Source organism: Anas platyrhynchos, chromosome 1, assembly GCF_047663525.1.
Source record: "Anas platyrhynchos isolate ZD024472 breed Pekin duck chromosome 1, IASCAAS_PekinDuck_T2T, whole genome shotgun sequence".
In the NCBI taxonomy this organism is placed as follows: Eukaryota; Metazoa; Chordata; class Aves; order Anseriformes; family Anatidae; genus Anas; species Anas platyrhynchos.
In genome coordinates, this window is record NC_092587.1 from 43,219,050 (window position 1) to 43,239,794 (window position 20,745).

General features: G+C 37.4%; 1 protein-coding gene and 1 long non-coding RNA gene across 3 annotated transcripts in view; one reads left to right on the forward strand and one right to left on the reverse strand.

Annotated features, from left to right (window-relative positions):
- The window catches only part of IFT56 (intraflagellar transport 56), a 60,227-nt gene that overhangs the window by 17,578 nt on the left and 21,904 nt on the right, over positions 1-20,745 (reverse strand). For both annotated transcript variants that reach the window (XM_038168341.2, XM_038168390.2), the window contains exons 10-16: positions 20,336-20,391; positions 18,953-19,006; positions 18,456-18,519; positions 12,578-12,666; positions 5,299-5,382; positions 3,030-3,099; positions 362-468 (exon numbers count right to left, since the gene is read on the reverse strand). In XM_038168341.2, the coding sequence (XP_038024269.2) occupies positions 362-468; positions 3,030-3,099; positions 5,299-5,382; positions 12,578-12,666; positions 18,456-18,519; positions 18,953-19,006; positions 20,336-20,391 (524 nt within the window). The remainder of the gene's footprint in view (positions 1-361; positions 469-3,029; positions 3,100-5,298; positions 5,383-12,577; positions 12,667-18,455; positions 18,520-18,952; positions 19,007-20,335; positions 20,392-20,745) is intronic.
- LOC113843113 (uncharacterized) lies at positions 2,876-16,516 on the forward strand. Its single transcript, XR_003496137.3, has 3 exons — positions 2,876-3,184; positions 13,404-13,740; positions 14,502-16,516. It is a non-coding gene; the product is annotated as an uncharacterized lncRNA (long non-coding RNA).

Below are 20,745 nucleotides of genomic sequence, written 5' to 3' on the forward strand. Positions count from 1 at the left end.
TGAATCCCGAGTTGTAAATTATAGTGTTGTTCTTGTTATCAATAGCTCAAGCATGCAGTAATTTGCCAATATTTTAATCAGTGGACTGCCTATCAAGAAGGCCTGTAGGTTAAAATGTTTGCCAACTTACCTGCATTAATAACCATGCCCCTGTTGTGCAACTTCAAGTGCACAACAAGTGCAACGAGTGGTGACAAAGATGTGAAGTATAAAAAAATGTCCGTTAATGCCATCAGGGAATTAACATGCTGTACACCAAACTCTAAATCACAGAATCCTGGAAAAGCCCTTGTTGGAAGGGGCATAAGAAATCATCTGGTCCACTTTTTATTTTTTTTTTAATTATTAAAGAGAGACTCACTTTGTAGCAATCATTTGCAATGAGCTGCAAAAGGTTAATGGACTCCCCCGAGGTCTCCATCTTCAGATAGAGCTTCCAGGCCAACTGTGGTTTCTTATTCATAATATCTGCAATAACAACAAAAAACTGGGATCATGAAGAGAATATGCCACATACAATACCCAATGGAAGATGGAATAAATGTTTCTGAATCTCTTTGCTCAATGTAAATGCATGCCTCACCCTGTGTATGAGGTTGGGAAGGGAAACTCATCCTTATCTTTTGCCTTTCTAGTGATAACAGCAATTCATCAGAGAACACCAATGTCAAGAAGAATAATTACGGAGTTTATATCTTACTTCATATTTCAAAGATACAGCAATAAGCACAAATCGCATGATTTCAGATGTGAATAAGGAACAGAGTGGAAAGCATTAGAGAAGGTATTTCAAGCAGGACAATGAACTGGGGCAATCTATTTTGATGGTGAGATTTAGGATTGTGTTCTTATACACAGAAAGATTTTAATTGGCACTGAAATAAAGTTTTTAATAATTGGTGCCCACTCTGATCTAAACATTCAGTTCCCATGATTTATAACAAACCAAAGGAGTGGTGGAAAAAAATGCCTGTACAGACTAGAAGCATAACAAAATGTGTCAGTATGCATCTGCTAGAAAAATGTGTCCAAATTCCTGAGATTTTGTGCTAGTTTTAGATTTCCTTTTTTGACTGGAAATTTTCAATGGCCTTTAAACATCACTATTAATACACAATGAGAAATAAAAGAATCTGAATCTTCTACCTCAACTAGCAGAAATTCTACTAGAACATTTGAATATAAATAATTCTAAAAATTGATTTTCTGAAGAATAGGTGGGAGTCATCAATAATAAACATGTAACATAAAATCACAGTATTTATAGGCACTTCTAATTTAGGAAGCTGCAAGACATCAAATTAGATTTTTCTTTCATCAGCTCTGGATAATATTCACAATAAAAAACAGCCAGGTCTTCATTTCCATATACAAACCTATCTATGTAGAGAAATGGACTACCGTGGTAATTCAATGGCTTTTTACCTTCTCTTAAGGAAGAATTTGGAAGGAAGAATACAAGTATTACAACAGGATAAAACAAAAAATACTGTTTAAGGTGCATCTCTGGTGCTTTTTGCCCTTTGGAAATATTTCAGGATTGAATTGTTTATGACTCAATACCTAATCATACTCTGACATGAATGTATTATAACACTTTGTAATTTCCATTGCAGCTTTTATCCAGAAGGATCTAATAGTAATTTACATACTTGACACTAAAAGATCACTATACTCGTCAATGAACTGCAAAGAATTCTAGCAGCTGTTTGGAGTGAAAAATCAAAATCTTAAGACAGATAAGAATACAGCATCCCTACTGAAACTTCAGTAGGAATTCAGAATGGTGAAAGGCACACCTGAGAATAAATAGCAACTCTTATGAAATTGGTACAAAATTTTTAATTGATACCATGGTGTTAATTCTACCTCTTTTATAAAAGTTAGGACCTTCAAATTGGTCCTACACTGCCAGATGTATGTCAAAGAACTACTATAGCGCAAAATCAAAAGGATGAACACTGTCTACAGAACAAGCATGTACTCCCTTTGCAATGGGAGTACTCCTATAAAAAAGCCACATATAAAACATTAAATATAACCAGAAATGAAATGTTGAAATGTTTTTTAATGAAGCAAACAAATAAACTGGCATGTCCTAAAATAGAATCATAGGTAGGCATCTGTAAGTGTTATGTGCCTGTCTGGGAAGACCACTTTAGAGATGTTAACCACATCTGCAATATGGCAAAATTCCTTGAAACGTACATATTTACATTCCAAGCACAACTACTCAAAACTGTTTATGATAAGAGAACATTTTTGTATTAAGATGCTGTAAGGAAAACAAAGCCTAGGAAGTCTCAGGCTGAGTCATTAGAAAAAGCCTGCCTCCATGCTATTTTGCATGTGATGCTGTGGATGTATCTGTATGAGGTGTACTCTGCAATGTTTTAAAAACTGGTTCAGAAATATTGAATAAAAATTGCTATAGAGCATTAAGTATATCGAAAATTTACTTTGGTCAAGGGAGGAGCGGGCAAGTTCATGGAAGAAAAAAACATGATGAAAATTATAAAGGAAATTCCTTGGGCACTGGAGTTTGGGCAATGCAAAGTATAACACAGTACAATGAAAAATACCACATATGCTTGCCTGATGCTTCTCTTCCTTAGACATCTGACACTGGCCACTCTGGGAATCAGACAGACCCTTGGGCCTGACCCAGCATTGCTCCTTCTATTTGGTGTTTTACTCTGAACATTTAGATTTGTAACCCAGTCTTTTAAGACAGAAAATCTTCACTCATACAATTGGGTAGACAATTGAGAGGAAAAAGGTTCATTGGTTAGGACAAAGCTGCATTGACAGAACCATAACAGCACTGCACTGAAGCAGTAATTGCTTAGTGAAGCCAGACATTTGAAAGGTGCAATAACCACCCACGCTGTAACTAGTGCAATCAGCTTTTCACTTTCGTAGTTCTGAATCCACCTACAACATTAAATTCAATTAGGAGAGTGGATTGCCAAGACTGATGCAATAGAGGAGGATCTGTATTCTGCAATATTGAGAGTAAAGTGACTCACAGCAGCGAGCTAGCCAGCTAAGGTAAACAAAATCATTCTTTATCTTCTCACTCTGGATCAAAAGGAACGCCTGCAGGAAGAAGGAAAATAAAAGATTATATTTGCATGTACTTTTAAACAAACAGAAGGCAGACCTGCCTCGTTTCAACGTGCAGGTAAGGCTTACACCACACAAAAAACTGCTTCATGAAAAGAGGTCGGGTATGGAAGTGTAGTGCAGGGGGGTATATTGCTATGTCGGGTAGGTGAAGGTCTCAAACACTGCAATGCTTATCAGGGGACTTCTGCAGCTTCAGAATGCCAAGCTGTGCTGAGGGTGCGGCCTCCTCTGAACAAGTGCCAGTGGGCGGCCGTGCAACACAAACAGCACAAAGGAACACTGGGCCTGTGGGAAAAGCTATTTGGAACGTGTTTGTTTAGCAAGCAATTAAATTAGCATCATCCTGAAATACCAGAAGTTTCACTATATATATAAGAGCCTTTCCTCCTTATACATGTCAGAGATCATTTTAGGTGAGCAGTAAGCCATTTCTTAGCCTTTCGGTTTCAGTAAGGTTCTGAGGCTAAACATTAGTCTTTTGTAACTTACTGTACAAACACAGGTTTGTTACATTCTACATTGAAAGGGATGTGATGTGTGTGTGTGGGAAGCTAGACATTTTAAAGTGTGCTCTGGCTTTATATGCAGAAAAAATATAATTATGCCTCACTGTCAGTATATCTGTAACTATACTGGGATGCTTCTGGCAAAAAAATCAAAATACCTTTATGTATTCCTGATGTATGTACTGGAACAGTGAGTTCCACAAATTAATGACATTTTTATTGATTAAACACTGCTAACACCCTAATAAAAAAAAAATAAAAAGCATTATCACTGTGAATAGCAATTTGTTATAGGTTTTCTTTTATTATGCCAGGGAGGTAAACTGTTTAAGGAGTTATGTATATAAACTGCTATATGTAGATTTAATTTACAAGTTTATGAGATGATGGGGAAGGGGTAATCTTTGTATGAAAGTGTCATCACAGTCAGAGATCAGATGCTAGGACACGCTAATCAATTTAATTACATAATTCAGTTATTTAAATACATCAGCTACATAATGTAAGTTTGTACAGAATTATTTGTAAGAAGAAAAGTAGGACAAATGTGGATTAACAGCAGTTTACAGCTTCGTGTTTCTTTGTTGCCTGGCTGCAGCTGAAGTTGTCTTACAGCATTATCATTTTTATGAAGTCTCAGGTTTCAGCATAGTCTGCTAGTGTAGTTTCAAAATATACTCACCTGCATTTTCATTGAGCTACCTAAAATAAACTAGGTGAATTCAAATATATATCCATTTTGCCTGACAGTCTGGTATATTTTTCTTAAAGAAATATGCAACTTCTGGTCACAGAAATTAAGGGGGGGCGTGTTGGAAAAAATGGGGGGAAGGAGAAGATCTCTGTTGTCCAGGGACCTGAAGAGTTAAAATAAAATAAAATAAAATAAAATAAAATAAAATAAAATAAAATAAAATAAAATAAAATAAAATAAAAGGCAGGAAAACCCGGGGAAAAATTTGTATGATTCACTTCAGACTACATGTATTTTTTATGGTCTGTCTTCTGATAGTCTTGTGGAAAATGTTGCTTCCATCTTCATAATAGCTATTTGCTTCTGCATATTTTAGTTGTAATTAAGTTTCTACTGCACATAGACACAAAAAATGCTGTGTGTAGAAGTTAATCTCTTCCAGCTGCATCTGGATGCTGCTGAATAAGATAGTGAGCACTTCCTCTTCTCCTCCCACATCTCCCAAAGGAAGAAAATGTGGGTTTTTTGTTGTTGTGGTGGTGGTGACGGTGTGTTTTTTTTTTGCTTTTTAAACACATATTTCTAGGGATACCTAGCAGCTCTTAACTGTTAAGTGTCTTTTGTTCAGCATACTTTAGTCAATCTGAACAATAGGACTGCCTGGAATCCTAGACAAAGCATAGGAAATCTGATTAAGAAGGCATTCTTTGATCAATTAGAGTGAGCTGCAAAGCACTCTTGTGACGCACCACAAGCGGCATGACTCCCCGTATACCTCATATTACAAGATTAGCAAGATAATCTTTTCTAAACAATGTTCACTGTGAGTTTCAGTTCCTCTAGGAAGGTCCCACAGAATCTGCTTATTTTCAACCAACATGAAGATGTAGAGAGAGAGAAAAGGAAGGAAATAGGGGAGTATGCGGGAAACATTTCCATTGTTGCTTTTTAAAGAAAGTAAATACATACCTCTTCAGCTTCACTAAAATCGCCCATGGCAGCTTTGGCTTGGGCGTAGTTGAAGTTAAAAGTGTCATCATTGTAGAAGTAACTCTGGAAAAGAAAGCCGCACAGAAGGGAAAAAAAAAATAAAATCCAACCTCCAATGGTATCATAACATTAAAAATAACACCGTCCTCCTCCACCCCCCCACCAAATCTGAGTCAACAACAATTGAGACAACAGGAAGGAAAAAGAAAAACCCACATTATGAACATACGACATTTATAAACAGTGAGTAGAAAATTATGGACTGCCTTTCCATCCTACATTCGTGACTACAAACACAGCTGGAACATTCCACAGTGTTAACCATGAGAGATCTGGAGAACGCTCCAAGCTCTAAATTGCAGTGGTGGCTTTTATGGGTGTAATTTTCACTCTGTGCATGTGAAGACATGCTGTGCTGCCATGGTCTCTTTCACCTCCCAAACACTTACTTCACCACTAGGGTGGTAAATAGGCAGCTGAGCCTCTAATGGCTTAAGGAGACGAACAGTTTGCTTCTCCAAGACTTCTCAAAGTTCAACACGAGATCCTGTGGATCTGGTTATGTGACACGTGCACTGGATAGAGGTGGAGCTGCAGTACAGGAACACACGTTGTAACAGGGCTTCCTTAAGCTCAAGTCTTGCTTACAGGTACCCTTCTCTTAGTACAACACTAGGTTTTTCTCTCCCATAACATATTATACAGGGCACACCTGGTTATTGATAGATCAGGATCATCTGGCTGAATATCTTCTGAAACGCAGCACGGGCCGAAGTAGGAAATAAAGCTTTAGTTGTCGATTAGCCTGATGTTTGTGTTTGACCCAAATAGCTTGTATTTTTGATCATGGTCAGATGTCCACATTAAAGTACAACTCAAAATAACTCAAAGCCACACATGTTCTAGATTCACCACTGTCACCACGCTACTGCACCGACAGACCTAGTATAGGTAAACTAAAATGTGATACCACAACAAGAAGTGTGAATGGGACTGAGGTTCCCTGCCCCGCAGCAGAGGTGCAAGGTTTATGGAAGAACCCATGAAAAAAGCAAGACTGTTTGTCCACTGTCCATAGTTACTGCAAGAAAAGCTTTCCTGGGTACAATTACAGCAAAGTGTGTGGACAAATATCTGTGTTATATAAAGAAAAACATTAAGAGAAAAAAAACTTATGTTAGGAAGATCGGTTTTTAGATAACTTTGTTATGCTCCCTCATTAAGAGTGAGGAGAAGGTAAAAAGCATAGTTGGGACTGTGTAAAAGATACGGAAAGCAAAGGACAAGGCCCTTTGTCAGGGCTCTCATCTTCTTCCATTACACAGAGACACTTGAGGAACCTCCTCCCTTCCCTGTCACAGGCAGTTGCAAAGGGTATGGACCCAGTCCACCCACATACATCAGTCAAGCTAGTGCCTTGAGAGGAGAGGTGAGTGGTTGCCAACGTTTGCCAAATGTCTAGGTTTCACCTAAATAGTCCATGCTGAGGTGCAAAAGAGCTGGCAAATACAGCAAGCTGTGTGAAAGCATGAGGATGAACCAACGTGGGGAAATCTCCAGCTCAGTTTGTGAAAACATTTCAGTACCCTTAGGGTGAGTTAACTGGTTTCACCATATGAGAATTACAACACTTTACTGTATTCTTCCTCAATGATAGTTTTGTATGAATCAGCACAAGTCTCAGGTTAAGCAAAGCTGGTAAGCAAGATGCTAGTTCTACTGCATGAATAGTTCCTTCTGTTCAAATACGCCTCATTGTATTTTTGAATTAAAACTGAAAAGAAGCTCTGTCAGCAACCAAACTCAAAACTGTCATTCTATCCTGGCTGTATTAGTGCCAGAGACCAGAACTGCTGCAAAAACAAGAGTGGTAGAAATGAACCCATGTTCATAGTAAAATACATTCAGGACAGTTAAATGTTTTGTCTCTCTCTTTTTTTTTTTTTTCTTGACAAATTATATGCCTGGACTTCACCCTTTTGTGGTCTTTTTACCGGTCTTCAATCTTTCCATAAAACTGTGCTCTGAGTGACATCCATTTCAATGAGTCACTCAGATACCCAGTTGAACAATGAAGCATTCGTTGTGGCCAGACCTCAGCTGAGCTTGAATTAGCTTGTCTTCTCAGATGATCCTCAGTGTTATAATGTCACCCTCAGGGCAGCTGGCAATACATTTATAATAAGGTGTCCTTTGACACATTCTCATGCCTACAGCACTTTTAATCAATCATGGATGAAGGTGGTGTTTCCGAAGAGAGTATCGTGCAACTATCTTTACAGAGTGCACAGCTCTACTTAAAGAACTGCGGAGATTCTACTGAAGTTGGTTTCTGTCAATGAAACACAAAGGTTACTGTAAAGTCACCTGAACCTTGCCTTTAAAACGGTACAGGAAGAACGACTTGCATCCCTGTGACGTGAAGAGGAGTGACCTAGCTAAATTTGACTAATGGCTACTCTTAGCTAGAAAACTGTGAGGATCAACGACCTCAAAAGGAAAAGCACTAGTAGGCCGAAAATGTTTGTCCTAGTCCTTGCTCTTTATCAACTGCATTATGTCTCAAAGTACCAGTATTTATAAACCCCTTCATGAAATTAAGAAATACATATTCTACTTAAGCTTGATCATTCTGCAGCTTGCTAGATACAATCTATAAAACCTTCCAAACTTGCAACCTTGGGGATGAAATATGACAATGAGTTTCATAAACCAACTGTGTTCTGAGGGACAAAATTAATTTTCTTAGGAAAGATGTTGTGAATTTACCGCAATTCCAGCAAGCCATATCTTGTTTTCATTCTCTCAGAATACAAATGGAGGTTTCAAATCTATCTCATTTATTCTAATCCTCATTTTGTATCATTTTATTTTCTTACTTTCTCTATAGCAAATATAACTTATCTTCCAAATCTCTTAAGACAATATTTCAATTTCTAATAATTTTCTGAATCACCTTTCTTTCTGTATTGCAGGAAGGAGTGTCCAGTATTTCAAATAAATGTAAACCACTATGGAATGAAATGTATCAATCATTTTTATATTGAACTTTCTTTACTTAGCTTAATATTTTGTTTCACCCTTACAAATGCGTTCACATTACAACTGTGAAAACTAAGGGAATGATAAAACAAAACAAAAACAAAAACAAAAACAAAAATTCACCTAAAAATGGGTCAAAACAGTGCTGAAGTGCTGAAGACATGTATATATTCAGAATTTGAGTGTTACATACTGTAGAAGCAAAAGACTACAGATATTATCACACTAAATCTCTCTAGTATAAAACAAGTCCTAGAGATCAAGTGGCCATTAGGTTGATCTGCTATACGCAAAGATCAAAGTATTACTGAATGACATCACCTGGTTGATCTAAACACAGTGCTTGTAATTTGCAGCTGGTACCATGCTGTGGTAAGCAATGTGCAGTCAAGCAAATTTCTGAAATCAAGTTTACACAAAATGTTAGTATGCTGACACTCCTAAATCTGACAGTCATTGTTAGCTTCAATAAACATACATGTATGTGTATGCTTACACACATACATATATATAGCCAATATTTCTTAAATTGGCTTTATTTTAAACGTCTTAGCTGCATTTAAGTTTTGCTCTTGGTTTCTCCCCTAGTTACTTTATCCTGTAAATACTTCAAACTCTGTTATATTATCCTGGAAAATATGTAACACTGAATTAACCTGGACAGCAGATCAAAGATATAGGAAAAGCAGATCATACATACCTACATACTTGCATACCTGTGGCTTTCTAAAAGGTGGTCTATGAAAGAGCCCCCTAACAGTACATCCCACCCTCTGACAATTTATGTAATAGAAATGCATCTTTGAGTATGGAAAAAAGGGGCATGTACAACATTGCTTTCCTGTACGTGGAATATAAACAGACTTTTGTTGCACATTATTCTTTTCTACTGATTGATTTTGACAAACTGGTGTTGTGAGCGGAGGAGTTCAGTTTGCAAGCAGAGATCCACATATATATGTAATAAATGTGCAACTGTAACGATACATACCTGCAGCAAAACAGCTAATTTAAAACAAAAACAAACAAACAAACAAAAACCCCTAAACAAAAGGCCAAGCAGTCAAATAGCCCTTCCCCTCACTATCCCATGCTGGAAGGAACCCACAAGGATCACTGAGTCCAACTCCTGGCTCCAATTCTATCCAGACCTAAAAGATGGTTGTTTTACACTGCGTCTGAGTATCTAAATCTCAATCCCTGACTCTGCTGGAGAAGTCACACAGCACTAACCAAGAAACTAAGCTTTCCATTCGGCTATACTAAAAACACATTTTGCTCGAACACTTCCAGCTCAACAACCACACAGAACTTCCTCTACTTTTCTTCTTACCTACCAGCACTGCTTCTATCTGTATTGTCAGCCATGATTTCCTGTTGATCTCCAAAATCACCGAACAACATCAAGCTTAAGAACTTCTCTACCAATTTCTGAAATCAGTCACCATTAGCAAAAGACCGGCAAAACAATAAAATACAATAAGGTGTTTCCTAGTATAGTGGTTACACCTAATGCTAAAATTAAAAGAACACAAAAGCCCCATGAGAAAACACTAAGAAATTTGGAAGTGCCAGAAGTAAGATCATCTGTGTCACCATAATTTGGCTCCGCAATGCAGGCACATTTTCATATAGCCTTATTGACTGTTTCAGCAGAACTGCAACCTTTTTATGTTGCACAGATATATATTATGCACACATAAAATATTTTCTCTCAAATCTAACAGAATAAACACTCCTTCTTCTAGTTGATAAATATAGCAAGAATGAAACTTTGCATACCTGTGCCTGTCACTATTTCTGTCTCCCTCCCAGCAGTTTTTAAACATTAGATCTGTGTTTCCCTCTTCAAGGAATCTTACCAGCATAGTATGAAGTAACACCGAGTATTCTGTGCACTTCTTTTTCCTTTCAAATTTTCTTTCAAACACTTCCTACAACATTTTCCTTTATGCCCTCACAATTGTCTCACCTAATCCCCTCCCTGTTACACTTATCTCATGACTCTGTCTTACCCTCTGGTCAACCTACTGCCCACTTTCACCCTCTTAATTTCTGTTTAGTGTCTTGTTCACTTCTGGCTTCTTCCTTTACAAACACTAACTATGCCGTATTTTCCAGTACTAATGATGACTCCATTTGCCTCCCAAGACGCTACTATTCTCTCTCTGATTTCTTAGCCTTCCCATATACCTTGCAGGTAGTGATTAATCTCATATAACTTTAGCCTTTTCAGGTTAGAACTAGTTGTTTAAGAACTTCTTAAAGCAAATGGAAAGAGCTGGGCATTTCTGTGGAGTGACTCATTCCATTTAAGATAAGTGTAAGAAATACACAGGATGAATTCTTGTCTGGAAATTAACATCTGTCCACATTGACTATAGCCTGGGACCTAGGTCAGACTTTTAAGTCTGACTTTTAGATGGCTTAAGTTAGGCAAAACAAGTTAGGACCATTTGATGGGTAAGGAACTAGCTGGACGGTCACACTCAAAAGAGTTGCAGTCAACAGCTCAATGTCCAAGTGGAGATCAGCAATGAGTGCTGTTCCTCAGGGGTTGGTATTGGGACCAGCACTGTTTAACATCTTTGTCAGTGACATGGACAGTGAGATTGAGTGCATCCTCATCAAGTTTGCCAATGACACCAAGCTGTGTGCTGCAGTTGAAGGGAAGCAATGCCATCCAGAGGGACCTGGACAGGCTTGAGAGATGGGCCTGTGCAAACCTCATGAAATTCAAGAAGGTCAAGTGCAAGATCCTGTATCTTGGCTGGGGCAATCCCAAGCACGAATACAGGCTGGGCAGAGACGGGATTGAGAATAGCTCTTATGAGCAAGACCTGGGGGTGTTGGCTGATGAGAAGCTCAACATGAGCCAGCAATGTCCACTTGCAGCCCAGAAAGGCAACTGCATCCTGGGCTGCCTCAACAGAAGTGTGGCCAGCAAGTCAAGGGAAGTGATTCTTCTCCTCTACTCTGTTCTTGTGAGACCCACCTGGAGTGCTGTGATCAGCTCTGGGGCCAGCACAAGAAGGAAATGGAAATATTAAAACAAGTCCAGAGGAGGGTCACCAAGATGATCAAGGGGGGCTGGAGAACCTCTCCTATGAAGACAGGCTGAGAGAGAGTCGGGGTTGTTCAGCCTGGAGAAGAGAAGGCTCTGAGGAGACCTCATTGCAGCCTTCCTAAAGGGGGCCTACAAGAAAGCAGGAGAGGGGCTCCAAGAGTGTAGTGATTGGACAAGGAATAATGGTTTTAAACTAAAAAAGGGTAGATTTAGATCAGTTATGAGGAATAAATTCTTTACTATAAGGGTAGTAAAACACTGAAACAGGCTGCCCAGAGAACCTGTGGACGCCCCATCCCTAAGGTGTTCAAGGCCAGGCTGGATGGGGCTTTGGGCAACCTGGTCTAGTGGAAGGTGTCCCTGCCCATGGCAGGGGGATTGAAACTAAACAATTTTTAAGGTCCCTTCCAATCCAAACCATTTTAAGACTCTATCTGCAAGTTATAACTATTTCTATCCATCGCATACAGGTGATCTGATAATGTTGCAGTATGGTAACTGCAAACTCCTCCTTCCACTTTGAAAAATGCAACGTTGCCTGCAGTGTACCCACTCAGATTACTTCTGCAAAAATAACAATCTTAGTTCACTGCTTTGGTATTGGTAACACTACATTATCTTAGCTCTTCAGTGACCGTTTTCTCTATAACATATAAGCTTTATTACTTCCAGGGTCCTTCCTGTCTTATCTTCCTTACATACTCTTGTTCATCATACTCATGTCCCCAGTCCTTAACTAATGAAAATTATCTCCATCACTCATTTGATAAACCTTTAAAAAAAAACATGTTTTTTCCTCCATGCTGCCCAGCCCCATAAATATCCATAAATTATTTCATTGTCTTCCTTTAATTTTCTTTCTCTTCTTCTGTGATGCTACCAGAAAGCCTGATAATGGTTAAGTTACAAGTGTGTTGAGACTACCATCTCCACCATGCTGCACAATGCCTCTTTACAAACTGCTTCTATACATTTGGATCCATTTGCTGTATTGACCAACTATGTGCCGCTGTTGTTCATGTGTTTTTGTTGTTGTTGTTGTGTTTCTGTACCTTTTTCTGGTTACATGCTGTTTCACACAGTACAGTATAATTCCATACATAGTGATTCTATGCATTATATTACTATCAATGCTAAATAAATACTAACCTTGACTGAGTTAAGGTAAAGCAGGACATTACCAAAATGCCTAAGAAGAAAGCAGAAGGAGGCCATGCACAGTCTCCCTGGAATGGTATCTAAAATTCAAAAGAGAAATGAAGATTTGTAGAATTTAAAAATTATGTGGTAATGGAAATCACTGCCAAGTTTGCTGGCAACTATGAAAGCAGTTAACTTCTAAAAATAGTGTAACTTGCCTTTTCAGGCAAAGGACTACACTAGAGGTTACAAAAGCTATTAGATCATCTTGTCAACTTTCTCTACAGCATACAATAACTATTGCAAGACTGCATTCACCAGCACATTCTACAGAGATGAATTGTTTAAGTAACAGGACTTTTTCCATGACACAATCTTTGCAGCATTATTTTAATGTGAATTATTCTGACTCTTAGGAAACAACACTTGATACAAAGCCTGAAATTGTTACTCTAACCTTATACCATTTTTGCTTTAAAATTACTCTTCACTTATCCTGGACAAAGAAGCTCTACATACTTAATTTTAGTTCCAATAGGAGAGCAAACTTGAGACACTGAAAACATTATCAAAAAATCAAATACATTCACAGGTTAAAATATAATATGAACAATTATATTCTTACATTTGGGATTACTACATTGCTCACAAGATACAAAGCTATATATAAGTCAGACGGATCAACTCAAATGAGTGTCAGTAAACTTTCTAGACATCTGTGTCGTCATTAACTTTGCTGTCATGTACTCTGAAATTGCTAGCTGTGTTACTGAAACACTATTTCAAAGCAAGATTCTGATGCAAGTTTACTAGGACTAACTCTTTTTTGATCCAGCCAGCAGAGACTGCTCAGAGATGGATGAACCCAAGTAGCAGCTGGGAAGATATAAGCACAAGTAGGGTACTACATCAAATGACGACATCAAACGATCATTAGAGAACATGCTGCTCTGTGCTGTTTGGGGAGGTGACAGAAGCTAAGATCCTAAGGCTACCAACAGCCCTGAAGTAATCTGCTCTTTCAAGATAGTTATCATCAATCCATCCTCACCAGAAAATTAAAATATATTTTCTGTATACAGAAATATATGTCTGAAGACCATTATTTTGACTCTGCACCACAGCACAAAGCATAGCTATCCACTGGAAAGCTGCAAATTCTACCTTTCAAGGTACAGTAATAATTATTGCTGGAAAGCTTTATATAAGATCTTAAAACATATTTCAGAAGAAAGCAAAATATTCTCATTTTTCATTTTATAGCACCAGAAGATACTGGGCGGGGGTGTCCTGTAATTTCCATAAAGGGACAATCCATCCTTATCCATAGCTGAATGACATCATTAAATTCTCAAATTTAAGAGAATCATTTAGTTATTTATAAAGTATTTACCTGGGAGCAGAGACTGGCCTGTGCATTCATCTGCCCTTTTTAACATGTAGGCATACCTATTGTGACATATGTATGTGTTGATGGGACAATAGGAGAAACACTTTTCCTCTGTTCCTCTATTCTTTTTTGTTGCAACGAGAATGCAGGTACCTCAGGAATGCCCTTTTTCCCCTCATATTTGACTTTTGAGGCTCAAACTCACAACAATAAAACAAAGCAAAACAAAACAAAAAAAATGCAAATGAACATTTGAAGACTTAAATCTGGGAATATATTTCCCAGTAAAAATGAATAACTAGAACTGTGCTTTTCTTTTCCCATATATGATGAGAGATTTTCTGTGTTTTAGTATCTAGTCTCATATCCACATTTTGGCAGGAAGTTATATTATCCCAGCATACAATCCTCCATACATCCATAATGAAAGATTTCATGAAAAAAGTAAAACATCTGTAAATGTCATACACATCAGCAGTTAATAGTATGAATAACATGAACAAAAGTTTTATAGTTCTAATCCATCCCATGTGTCTTACGCAGGAAGAGGAAAAAGTTCTCACTCTGAAAAATTACTTAGAGTGACCCAAGAATACCTCAAAGAAAAGACTGCACCAAGTCCAGAAGAAATGTCTCGTTCCTCCCATGCAACACCAGAGGTGCCTGACTTGGTCCTAAGAAGACCACAGAAAATGGAAAGGAGTGCCATTCTCCACTATGTTGGCAGTGTAAATAGGGTAGTTTGTAAGACTTATGTTCAGCACCAGAAACACTGTATTTAATGGAAATGTTGTTGTCCGTTTACTTTCATTAACATTCCTCTTGCCCCACTTCCTCCTTAACTTATCTCAGAAATCTGATCTCCGTTTCATTTTCTACCAAGCTGAGACACTTAAGAGAAGATTACTTACAGCATGTGAATTACCTGCAAAAATCTAGTTATATCCTCCTTTGTAATACCAATTCTATTTCATGAGCCATTTGGGATTATGAATTTTTATTAAATAGTAAAACACAGCTGCTGTTCTGTGTGCTATTTATTGCAGTTAACAGGTGAGTATTGACTGCTATGCTGTGCTTCCTGCTTTTGTTTTGTTTTGGTTTTGCTTCTGGATGTCTCCTCTCCTCTTAAATTACGTAACTTACAATACATCTAAGCATTTCATCTCATGTTGGAAAGGACTTTCAGAATGAATCTGTTTGCTTTATGTTCCTCGAACCTCTGTGTCACAGAAGTAATTAACAGCAAAGATTTGATTGATCAGTTTAAGTGACATTGCAAATACATGACACAGTATTCTTCATAAACTGTGAAGAATATTTGCAAAACAATGCAAGAATAAAAATTCTTGCAGCTTTTCATCTAGTCATAAGATTTGTACAGTTAGCAAGAGCAAGTCAGAAAGATGGAAACTTGTTTTGAGAAAATATTCCACATTTTCATTTCAATCATTTTTTGATAATCCATATTGAAGTCAGGAGCCTTGTAGGCCCAGTTCCAAGAAAAGAAAGAGCATAGGATTTTCCTCACTGTAGTGAGCACAACCTACTTTTCCACTCTAAGGCTGAAAAGCAGCTAAGTAATTTGATAAAGATCTCAAACAGACAATGCAACTGCTTGCTAGGATTGGCACAGTGGGAAGTGCTGAAGTATGAGGTACATGCTTGAATAACATGGCTAGCAACTTAGTGAAAGCCCAAGTGTACAAACAGTGAGAAGTCTGTTCTCCATTCTAAATGCAGCAAAACAAAGGCAGCATATTAGAAATGACCACAAATACACAACATAATGGTTAATAAGCTAAGTAACTTAAAAAAACATTAAAATGATCGTATTGAGTGTATTTCAAAGTCTATCCGGCTTATAAGCTTGCTTAGTAAGAATATATGGCTATGGAAAGAATATATTCTAATTTCACATATAATACACGCTATGGTAAATAATGCCACTTCCTTTGAAGCTTCTCCCAGCATCCAACAATCTGCTCTGACAGATTTGTGGTTCCTAACCACAACTGAAAACTTTGAGTTTAACAGCTAATGTACTTTTCTTCTTTAATTTTCTTTATATCTTTTAGTTCTTGCAAGATTCTATATCCAAGAAGTTGTATTATATGAAAAAGGAATTTGTGCTGTTTGTGTTTAACTACCTTGCCCGATGATTTATTTCAATGCTCTTTGGGCTTTGCATGGTACAGTGACTAATACTTCTCTATTCATCTTCACCCCATCATTTACAATGTTCTGTATCATGATCATAACTAAACTCAGTCATCACTTTTGCAGGCCATGTACCTTCTTTTACATGGTCTCTCCTTATGCAAGAAGCTATCCCCTTTTCCTTATCCTTGCTGTCCTTATACCTTTTCTTGTTCTACCATATTCTTCTGAAATGTAAGAACTAGAATTGCAGCCAATATTCAAGAAAGAGAACTATATCTGTAACAATTACACATAAATGATTTTTGTTTTGTTCTCTCTTTCCTCATCAATCCCTATGACTGTTCAACTTTTCTGATGCTTATAATAATTTTGCAAATAAAGTTTTTTTCCTCATATGTACTACTTTGTATTTATCACAGCTAAATTTAATTTGCGTATTATTATCCAGCCTCAGATATTCTTCCACAACTTTCATCATTGTGGAAGTTTTCATACCTCCTACAATGAGTAATTTTGTACCATTGGCAAAGGTAGTCATGTCTTTATTTTACAGCTTATTAATTATGAATATGAACCCTTTCCTTAGGGAAAAAAAAAAGGCTCTTGCAGGTGTTTGTATTAGGTTTGCTTTATCCTTTTCACTGCTACTTCACTACAGTTTTTCTGTTACAAATGAGAAAGGATATTATGTAGCTACCCTTCTAAAAATTAAGTACTGGAGATTTTTTTTTAACTTCTTTTTCTAACAAATGGATTTTGAATTTGATTATACTCAGATCGTTGTAATAGAACTGGATTTTGATCATAATATTTCAAATCAAGTTCTACATAGTAATCTCTGTATTGGTTAGAAGTCACCTGTTCATTTGTGTGCTCTTTCTAAGAAAGACGAAAACTTAGCATTTAAGTTTATTGTCTTCTCTATCATGCCATGTCATTGCATCTACCAGGACTGCATGGGCAGAACAGAACTTTCAAACTATTATTTAATTATCTATAAAATCTCTAAGCTCCTTAATATGCCAATCACTGTTCCCATCCAGGCTGGTTGGTGAATAATTTAGCCTCAATGCTATGTATATCATATTAACTGAGTGTGCAATTTAAAACAGGTTTATGTTACTCACAGATAAAGAAAGCATATTTATTTTACTTTGAGAGGTTTCTGTAATGCTTACAACCATTTATCCACTGGCATTATCTTCTTTGTAACACCCAGTTGGAGATTAAATCTGAACAATATCCTACACATTACCTTCCTCCAATCATGTTTTTAAAATGATTTTAGGTCTACAGCCTCTTCTAAAAGCAGGTGTTCCACTGTATTCATCCCCTTATAAAACATCTAATATTTGTACAAAAACACTTGCATATTCGGTTTTCATTTGTTTGCTTTCTGTTATGTCCTACCTCAACTGAACTCTATTTATTTCTTCTTCCTTTCTGCCGTTTGTTGCCCTCCACCTGTCCTTCATTTGAGGATACAGAAATCATTCTACTTTGCCTTTAAAAGAGGAGTTACCTGCTCTTCTCTACCTGGCAGCACTCTTTCACATTTTTAAAAAAGGTGACAAAGGTTTTTAAATGGGAATAACAGTGAAAAATGCTTGCAGTACTAACATTTCCAGTCAGGTTTACATGGTACCAGTCTTTCCCACAGGCTGTTTCCCTTCCTGCCTATCCCCCTGAAAAGCACCTTTCTAACAAGACAATATTTTTGTTCCTTAATCATATCTTAAATCTCAGCCTCTCTGTCTTGTTTTGCAGATTGGTTTAAAATATTTCAGAATAATATTAACACTTACAGCTTCCTATTTTTTTTTATTAGACCAGCAAGTTAGTCCCAGAGACACCTTTTCCCTCTGTAGCCAAATTCCTCTCTCTCTTTTAATCCCTCACTTCCAGGGACACACTGTGCTAGGACTCTACATACTTGATAGGCTTGCAGGCTTTCATTAGCAGTCCTAGATTTGTACCTGTTAGTGTTTCTACCATGCACTTCATCCAATTATGCTGTTGTCTTCTGTTTCTATGAAGGGGATATTATTAATATAAGACAAGCTGCCACAATGTCTATCAGTGAAGACTAGAAGTTTGCAGTAGAGCCTCTTTTCTGGCCAAATTAATATACTAAGTTTAGAATAAATTGAGCCTTCTAATTTAAACTTGTAAATTTATTTTACACTATAAATTAGACTTTCTGTTACTCATTATAGCAACAAAAATCCTGGCACTAAGCAAGCTAACAGTCAACAGTTAGATGAAGATATGAGGGTATATATTTGGATATCATAAGAGGGATTACGTAATGGAGAAAGAACATTTCAGACATACCACGTTCACTGGCTGATTCACCCACCAACTGGAAGAACTGCTGAGCAATTTTCAGGTGATCTCTCTAGGAGAGGAAAAAAAATCCAGCATGAGTTCCAGAGTTGATACTACATTAGACAGTAAAAATACACTTTGAGGACAGATAGTTGAGAGAAATGAAGCACAATAAGCAGGCAAACTGTGGATGAAGTGAAACCAGAAAAGGTAAAATAGGCCACTGTATGCGCCTAGATACACTGGAATACAGTAGAAAGCAAACAGGGTTGTGGAAGCAAGATGGGGAAGCCAAATTCAGCTTGATTTATTTTCAGGACTAGTAACAGAGATTTGCATTTCATTCATTATGGACTGAGAACTGCAGGGAGGAAGATGATGAGACTTGGAGATCTTGCAGTCTAAATGTGAAATGACTGCCCCTTTCAATCTATTCCAGTTCCTTCAGATCTGTTCACATCCTACTGTTGAAGAAGCTGGAGAACTTCATGGGTTTAACTCACTGAAATCATTTCTTGTCCAAGAGCTGCGTTTACCACTCCTTTGAGGATGTACTCCTGGAAAAAAAAGTAAAGGGGATCAGAGAGAACAATGTGAAGATTTCAGGAGACACAGAACAGCCTACTTGTACACCATTTTCTTCCTCAAATTAACTCTATCCCAACTCAGTTTAATAGATAACTGGTTATTCTGATAAAAAGTGCTTCAGCACGGTGTTGTACATGGTTACAAGTCACTACTGTTAAATATCTGGGCTGCAGAGAGGAAGTGTGTTTTCTGATAAAAATTTATGCTCAAAGATGATGCACCAGAAGTTACAACAGAACACAGTATCATGCCCACTTCACCATCGCCTGGCCAATAATCAAGTGCAATATTGTTATATTAATGCACAGATCTCACTTCTAGTATGCACATTGGTTACCTATAATCACCACCAACCATGGACCAAAATGCATGGCATTTCTCATCAGGGTAGAAATGTCAAGAGGTTTGTGCTCATGCTATCCTACTGAACTGTGAATAGGAGCATTGTAATCTCTACTATGAGCTATGGTGATGGTTTCTTCACAGAGCAAGATTTTCTCAGCGTGTAATAGACTTACTTGTCTTGTTTAAATTTTATAATTCAGAGTTCTATCTATCAATCTGTTGTAGTAGGTACTCCTGATAAACTCAGACAGCCCTAAACAGCAGAAGATATCCTCAGCACAGAATCACCAGATCTGTGCTCAAGGTTTAGCTTTTCCCTCCCTCCATTTAATCCTCACACATACTCATGAAAGGTCTCTTTCATGCCCAGCTATGTGATCTTTGGAAAACAAACTGCAAAAAGGAATAAATCAGAGACTAAAGATGTTGGAACAGCCACAGAAGAAAATGACAGTAGCAGTTTTCACTCATTGCAGTTAAAGTGAGACAGGGTTAGAAAAAACATATTATTTAATCTGTTTAATTTAATTTTGCTCATTTTTATTGAAATGGCTTCAGGACAAACCACATGAGCATCTGAAGTAGCAGATCTCAGGGCTGGTAACCATCACCAAGGCAGAAGTAACAAAGAACTGTTAGAAGAGGGCTTTTGAATATGAACTAATGGTTGGCTCCCCAGAACCAAGTCTGAACACAGAGTTGTATTCTTAGTTGAAGTACTCTTAGGTAGTATTCTTAGGTGTGCAGTACTAAACATGCTAAGTACTCATGTACATACATACAATACTCTATACATGAGTGTTAAGCCTATGACTGATAAAAGGATAAATCACTACAGTTTTAAGAGTGGGAATGGGGCAAGCTGTCCTTATGACACCAGTTTTGTATGTGGCAGATTTCGTACCTATTTATAACCTCTGTCTTTATGTACCATGACATCAATTTCCAATTACCTGTGGAGCTGTAGGTTCCAGGTCTTTAATCAGGTTATAAGCCTCCTGCACATCATCTAAAATACCACATGTTAGAATGCATGACAAACCATAGCACACTGTATTAGAACAAATCACTCTTCCTCTACAATGCTCCCCAATACACAGCCAAAGAAATAAAGCATTTAGACAGAAGGAGAAAGGTAACTATAAATCACTGTGAATTTATATCACAGTGGTGATGGTTTTCTACAACTCAAATAACAAACACGGAGTGAGTAATAGCTTCTTTATTACTACAATTTTCCTAGTAGAGATGACTTGGCCCCTTATTCATAATCCAGTGGACACCTTCTCAACAGTACAAGGTCAAGAATCATAATAAATACATCACTTTCCTGTCATATCTCTTCTCATATTTATTTACCCCT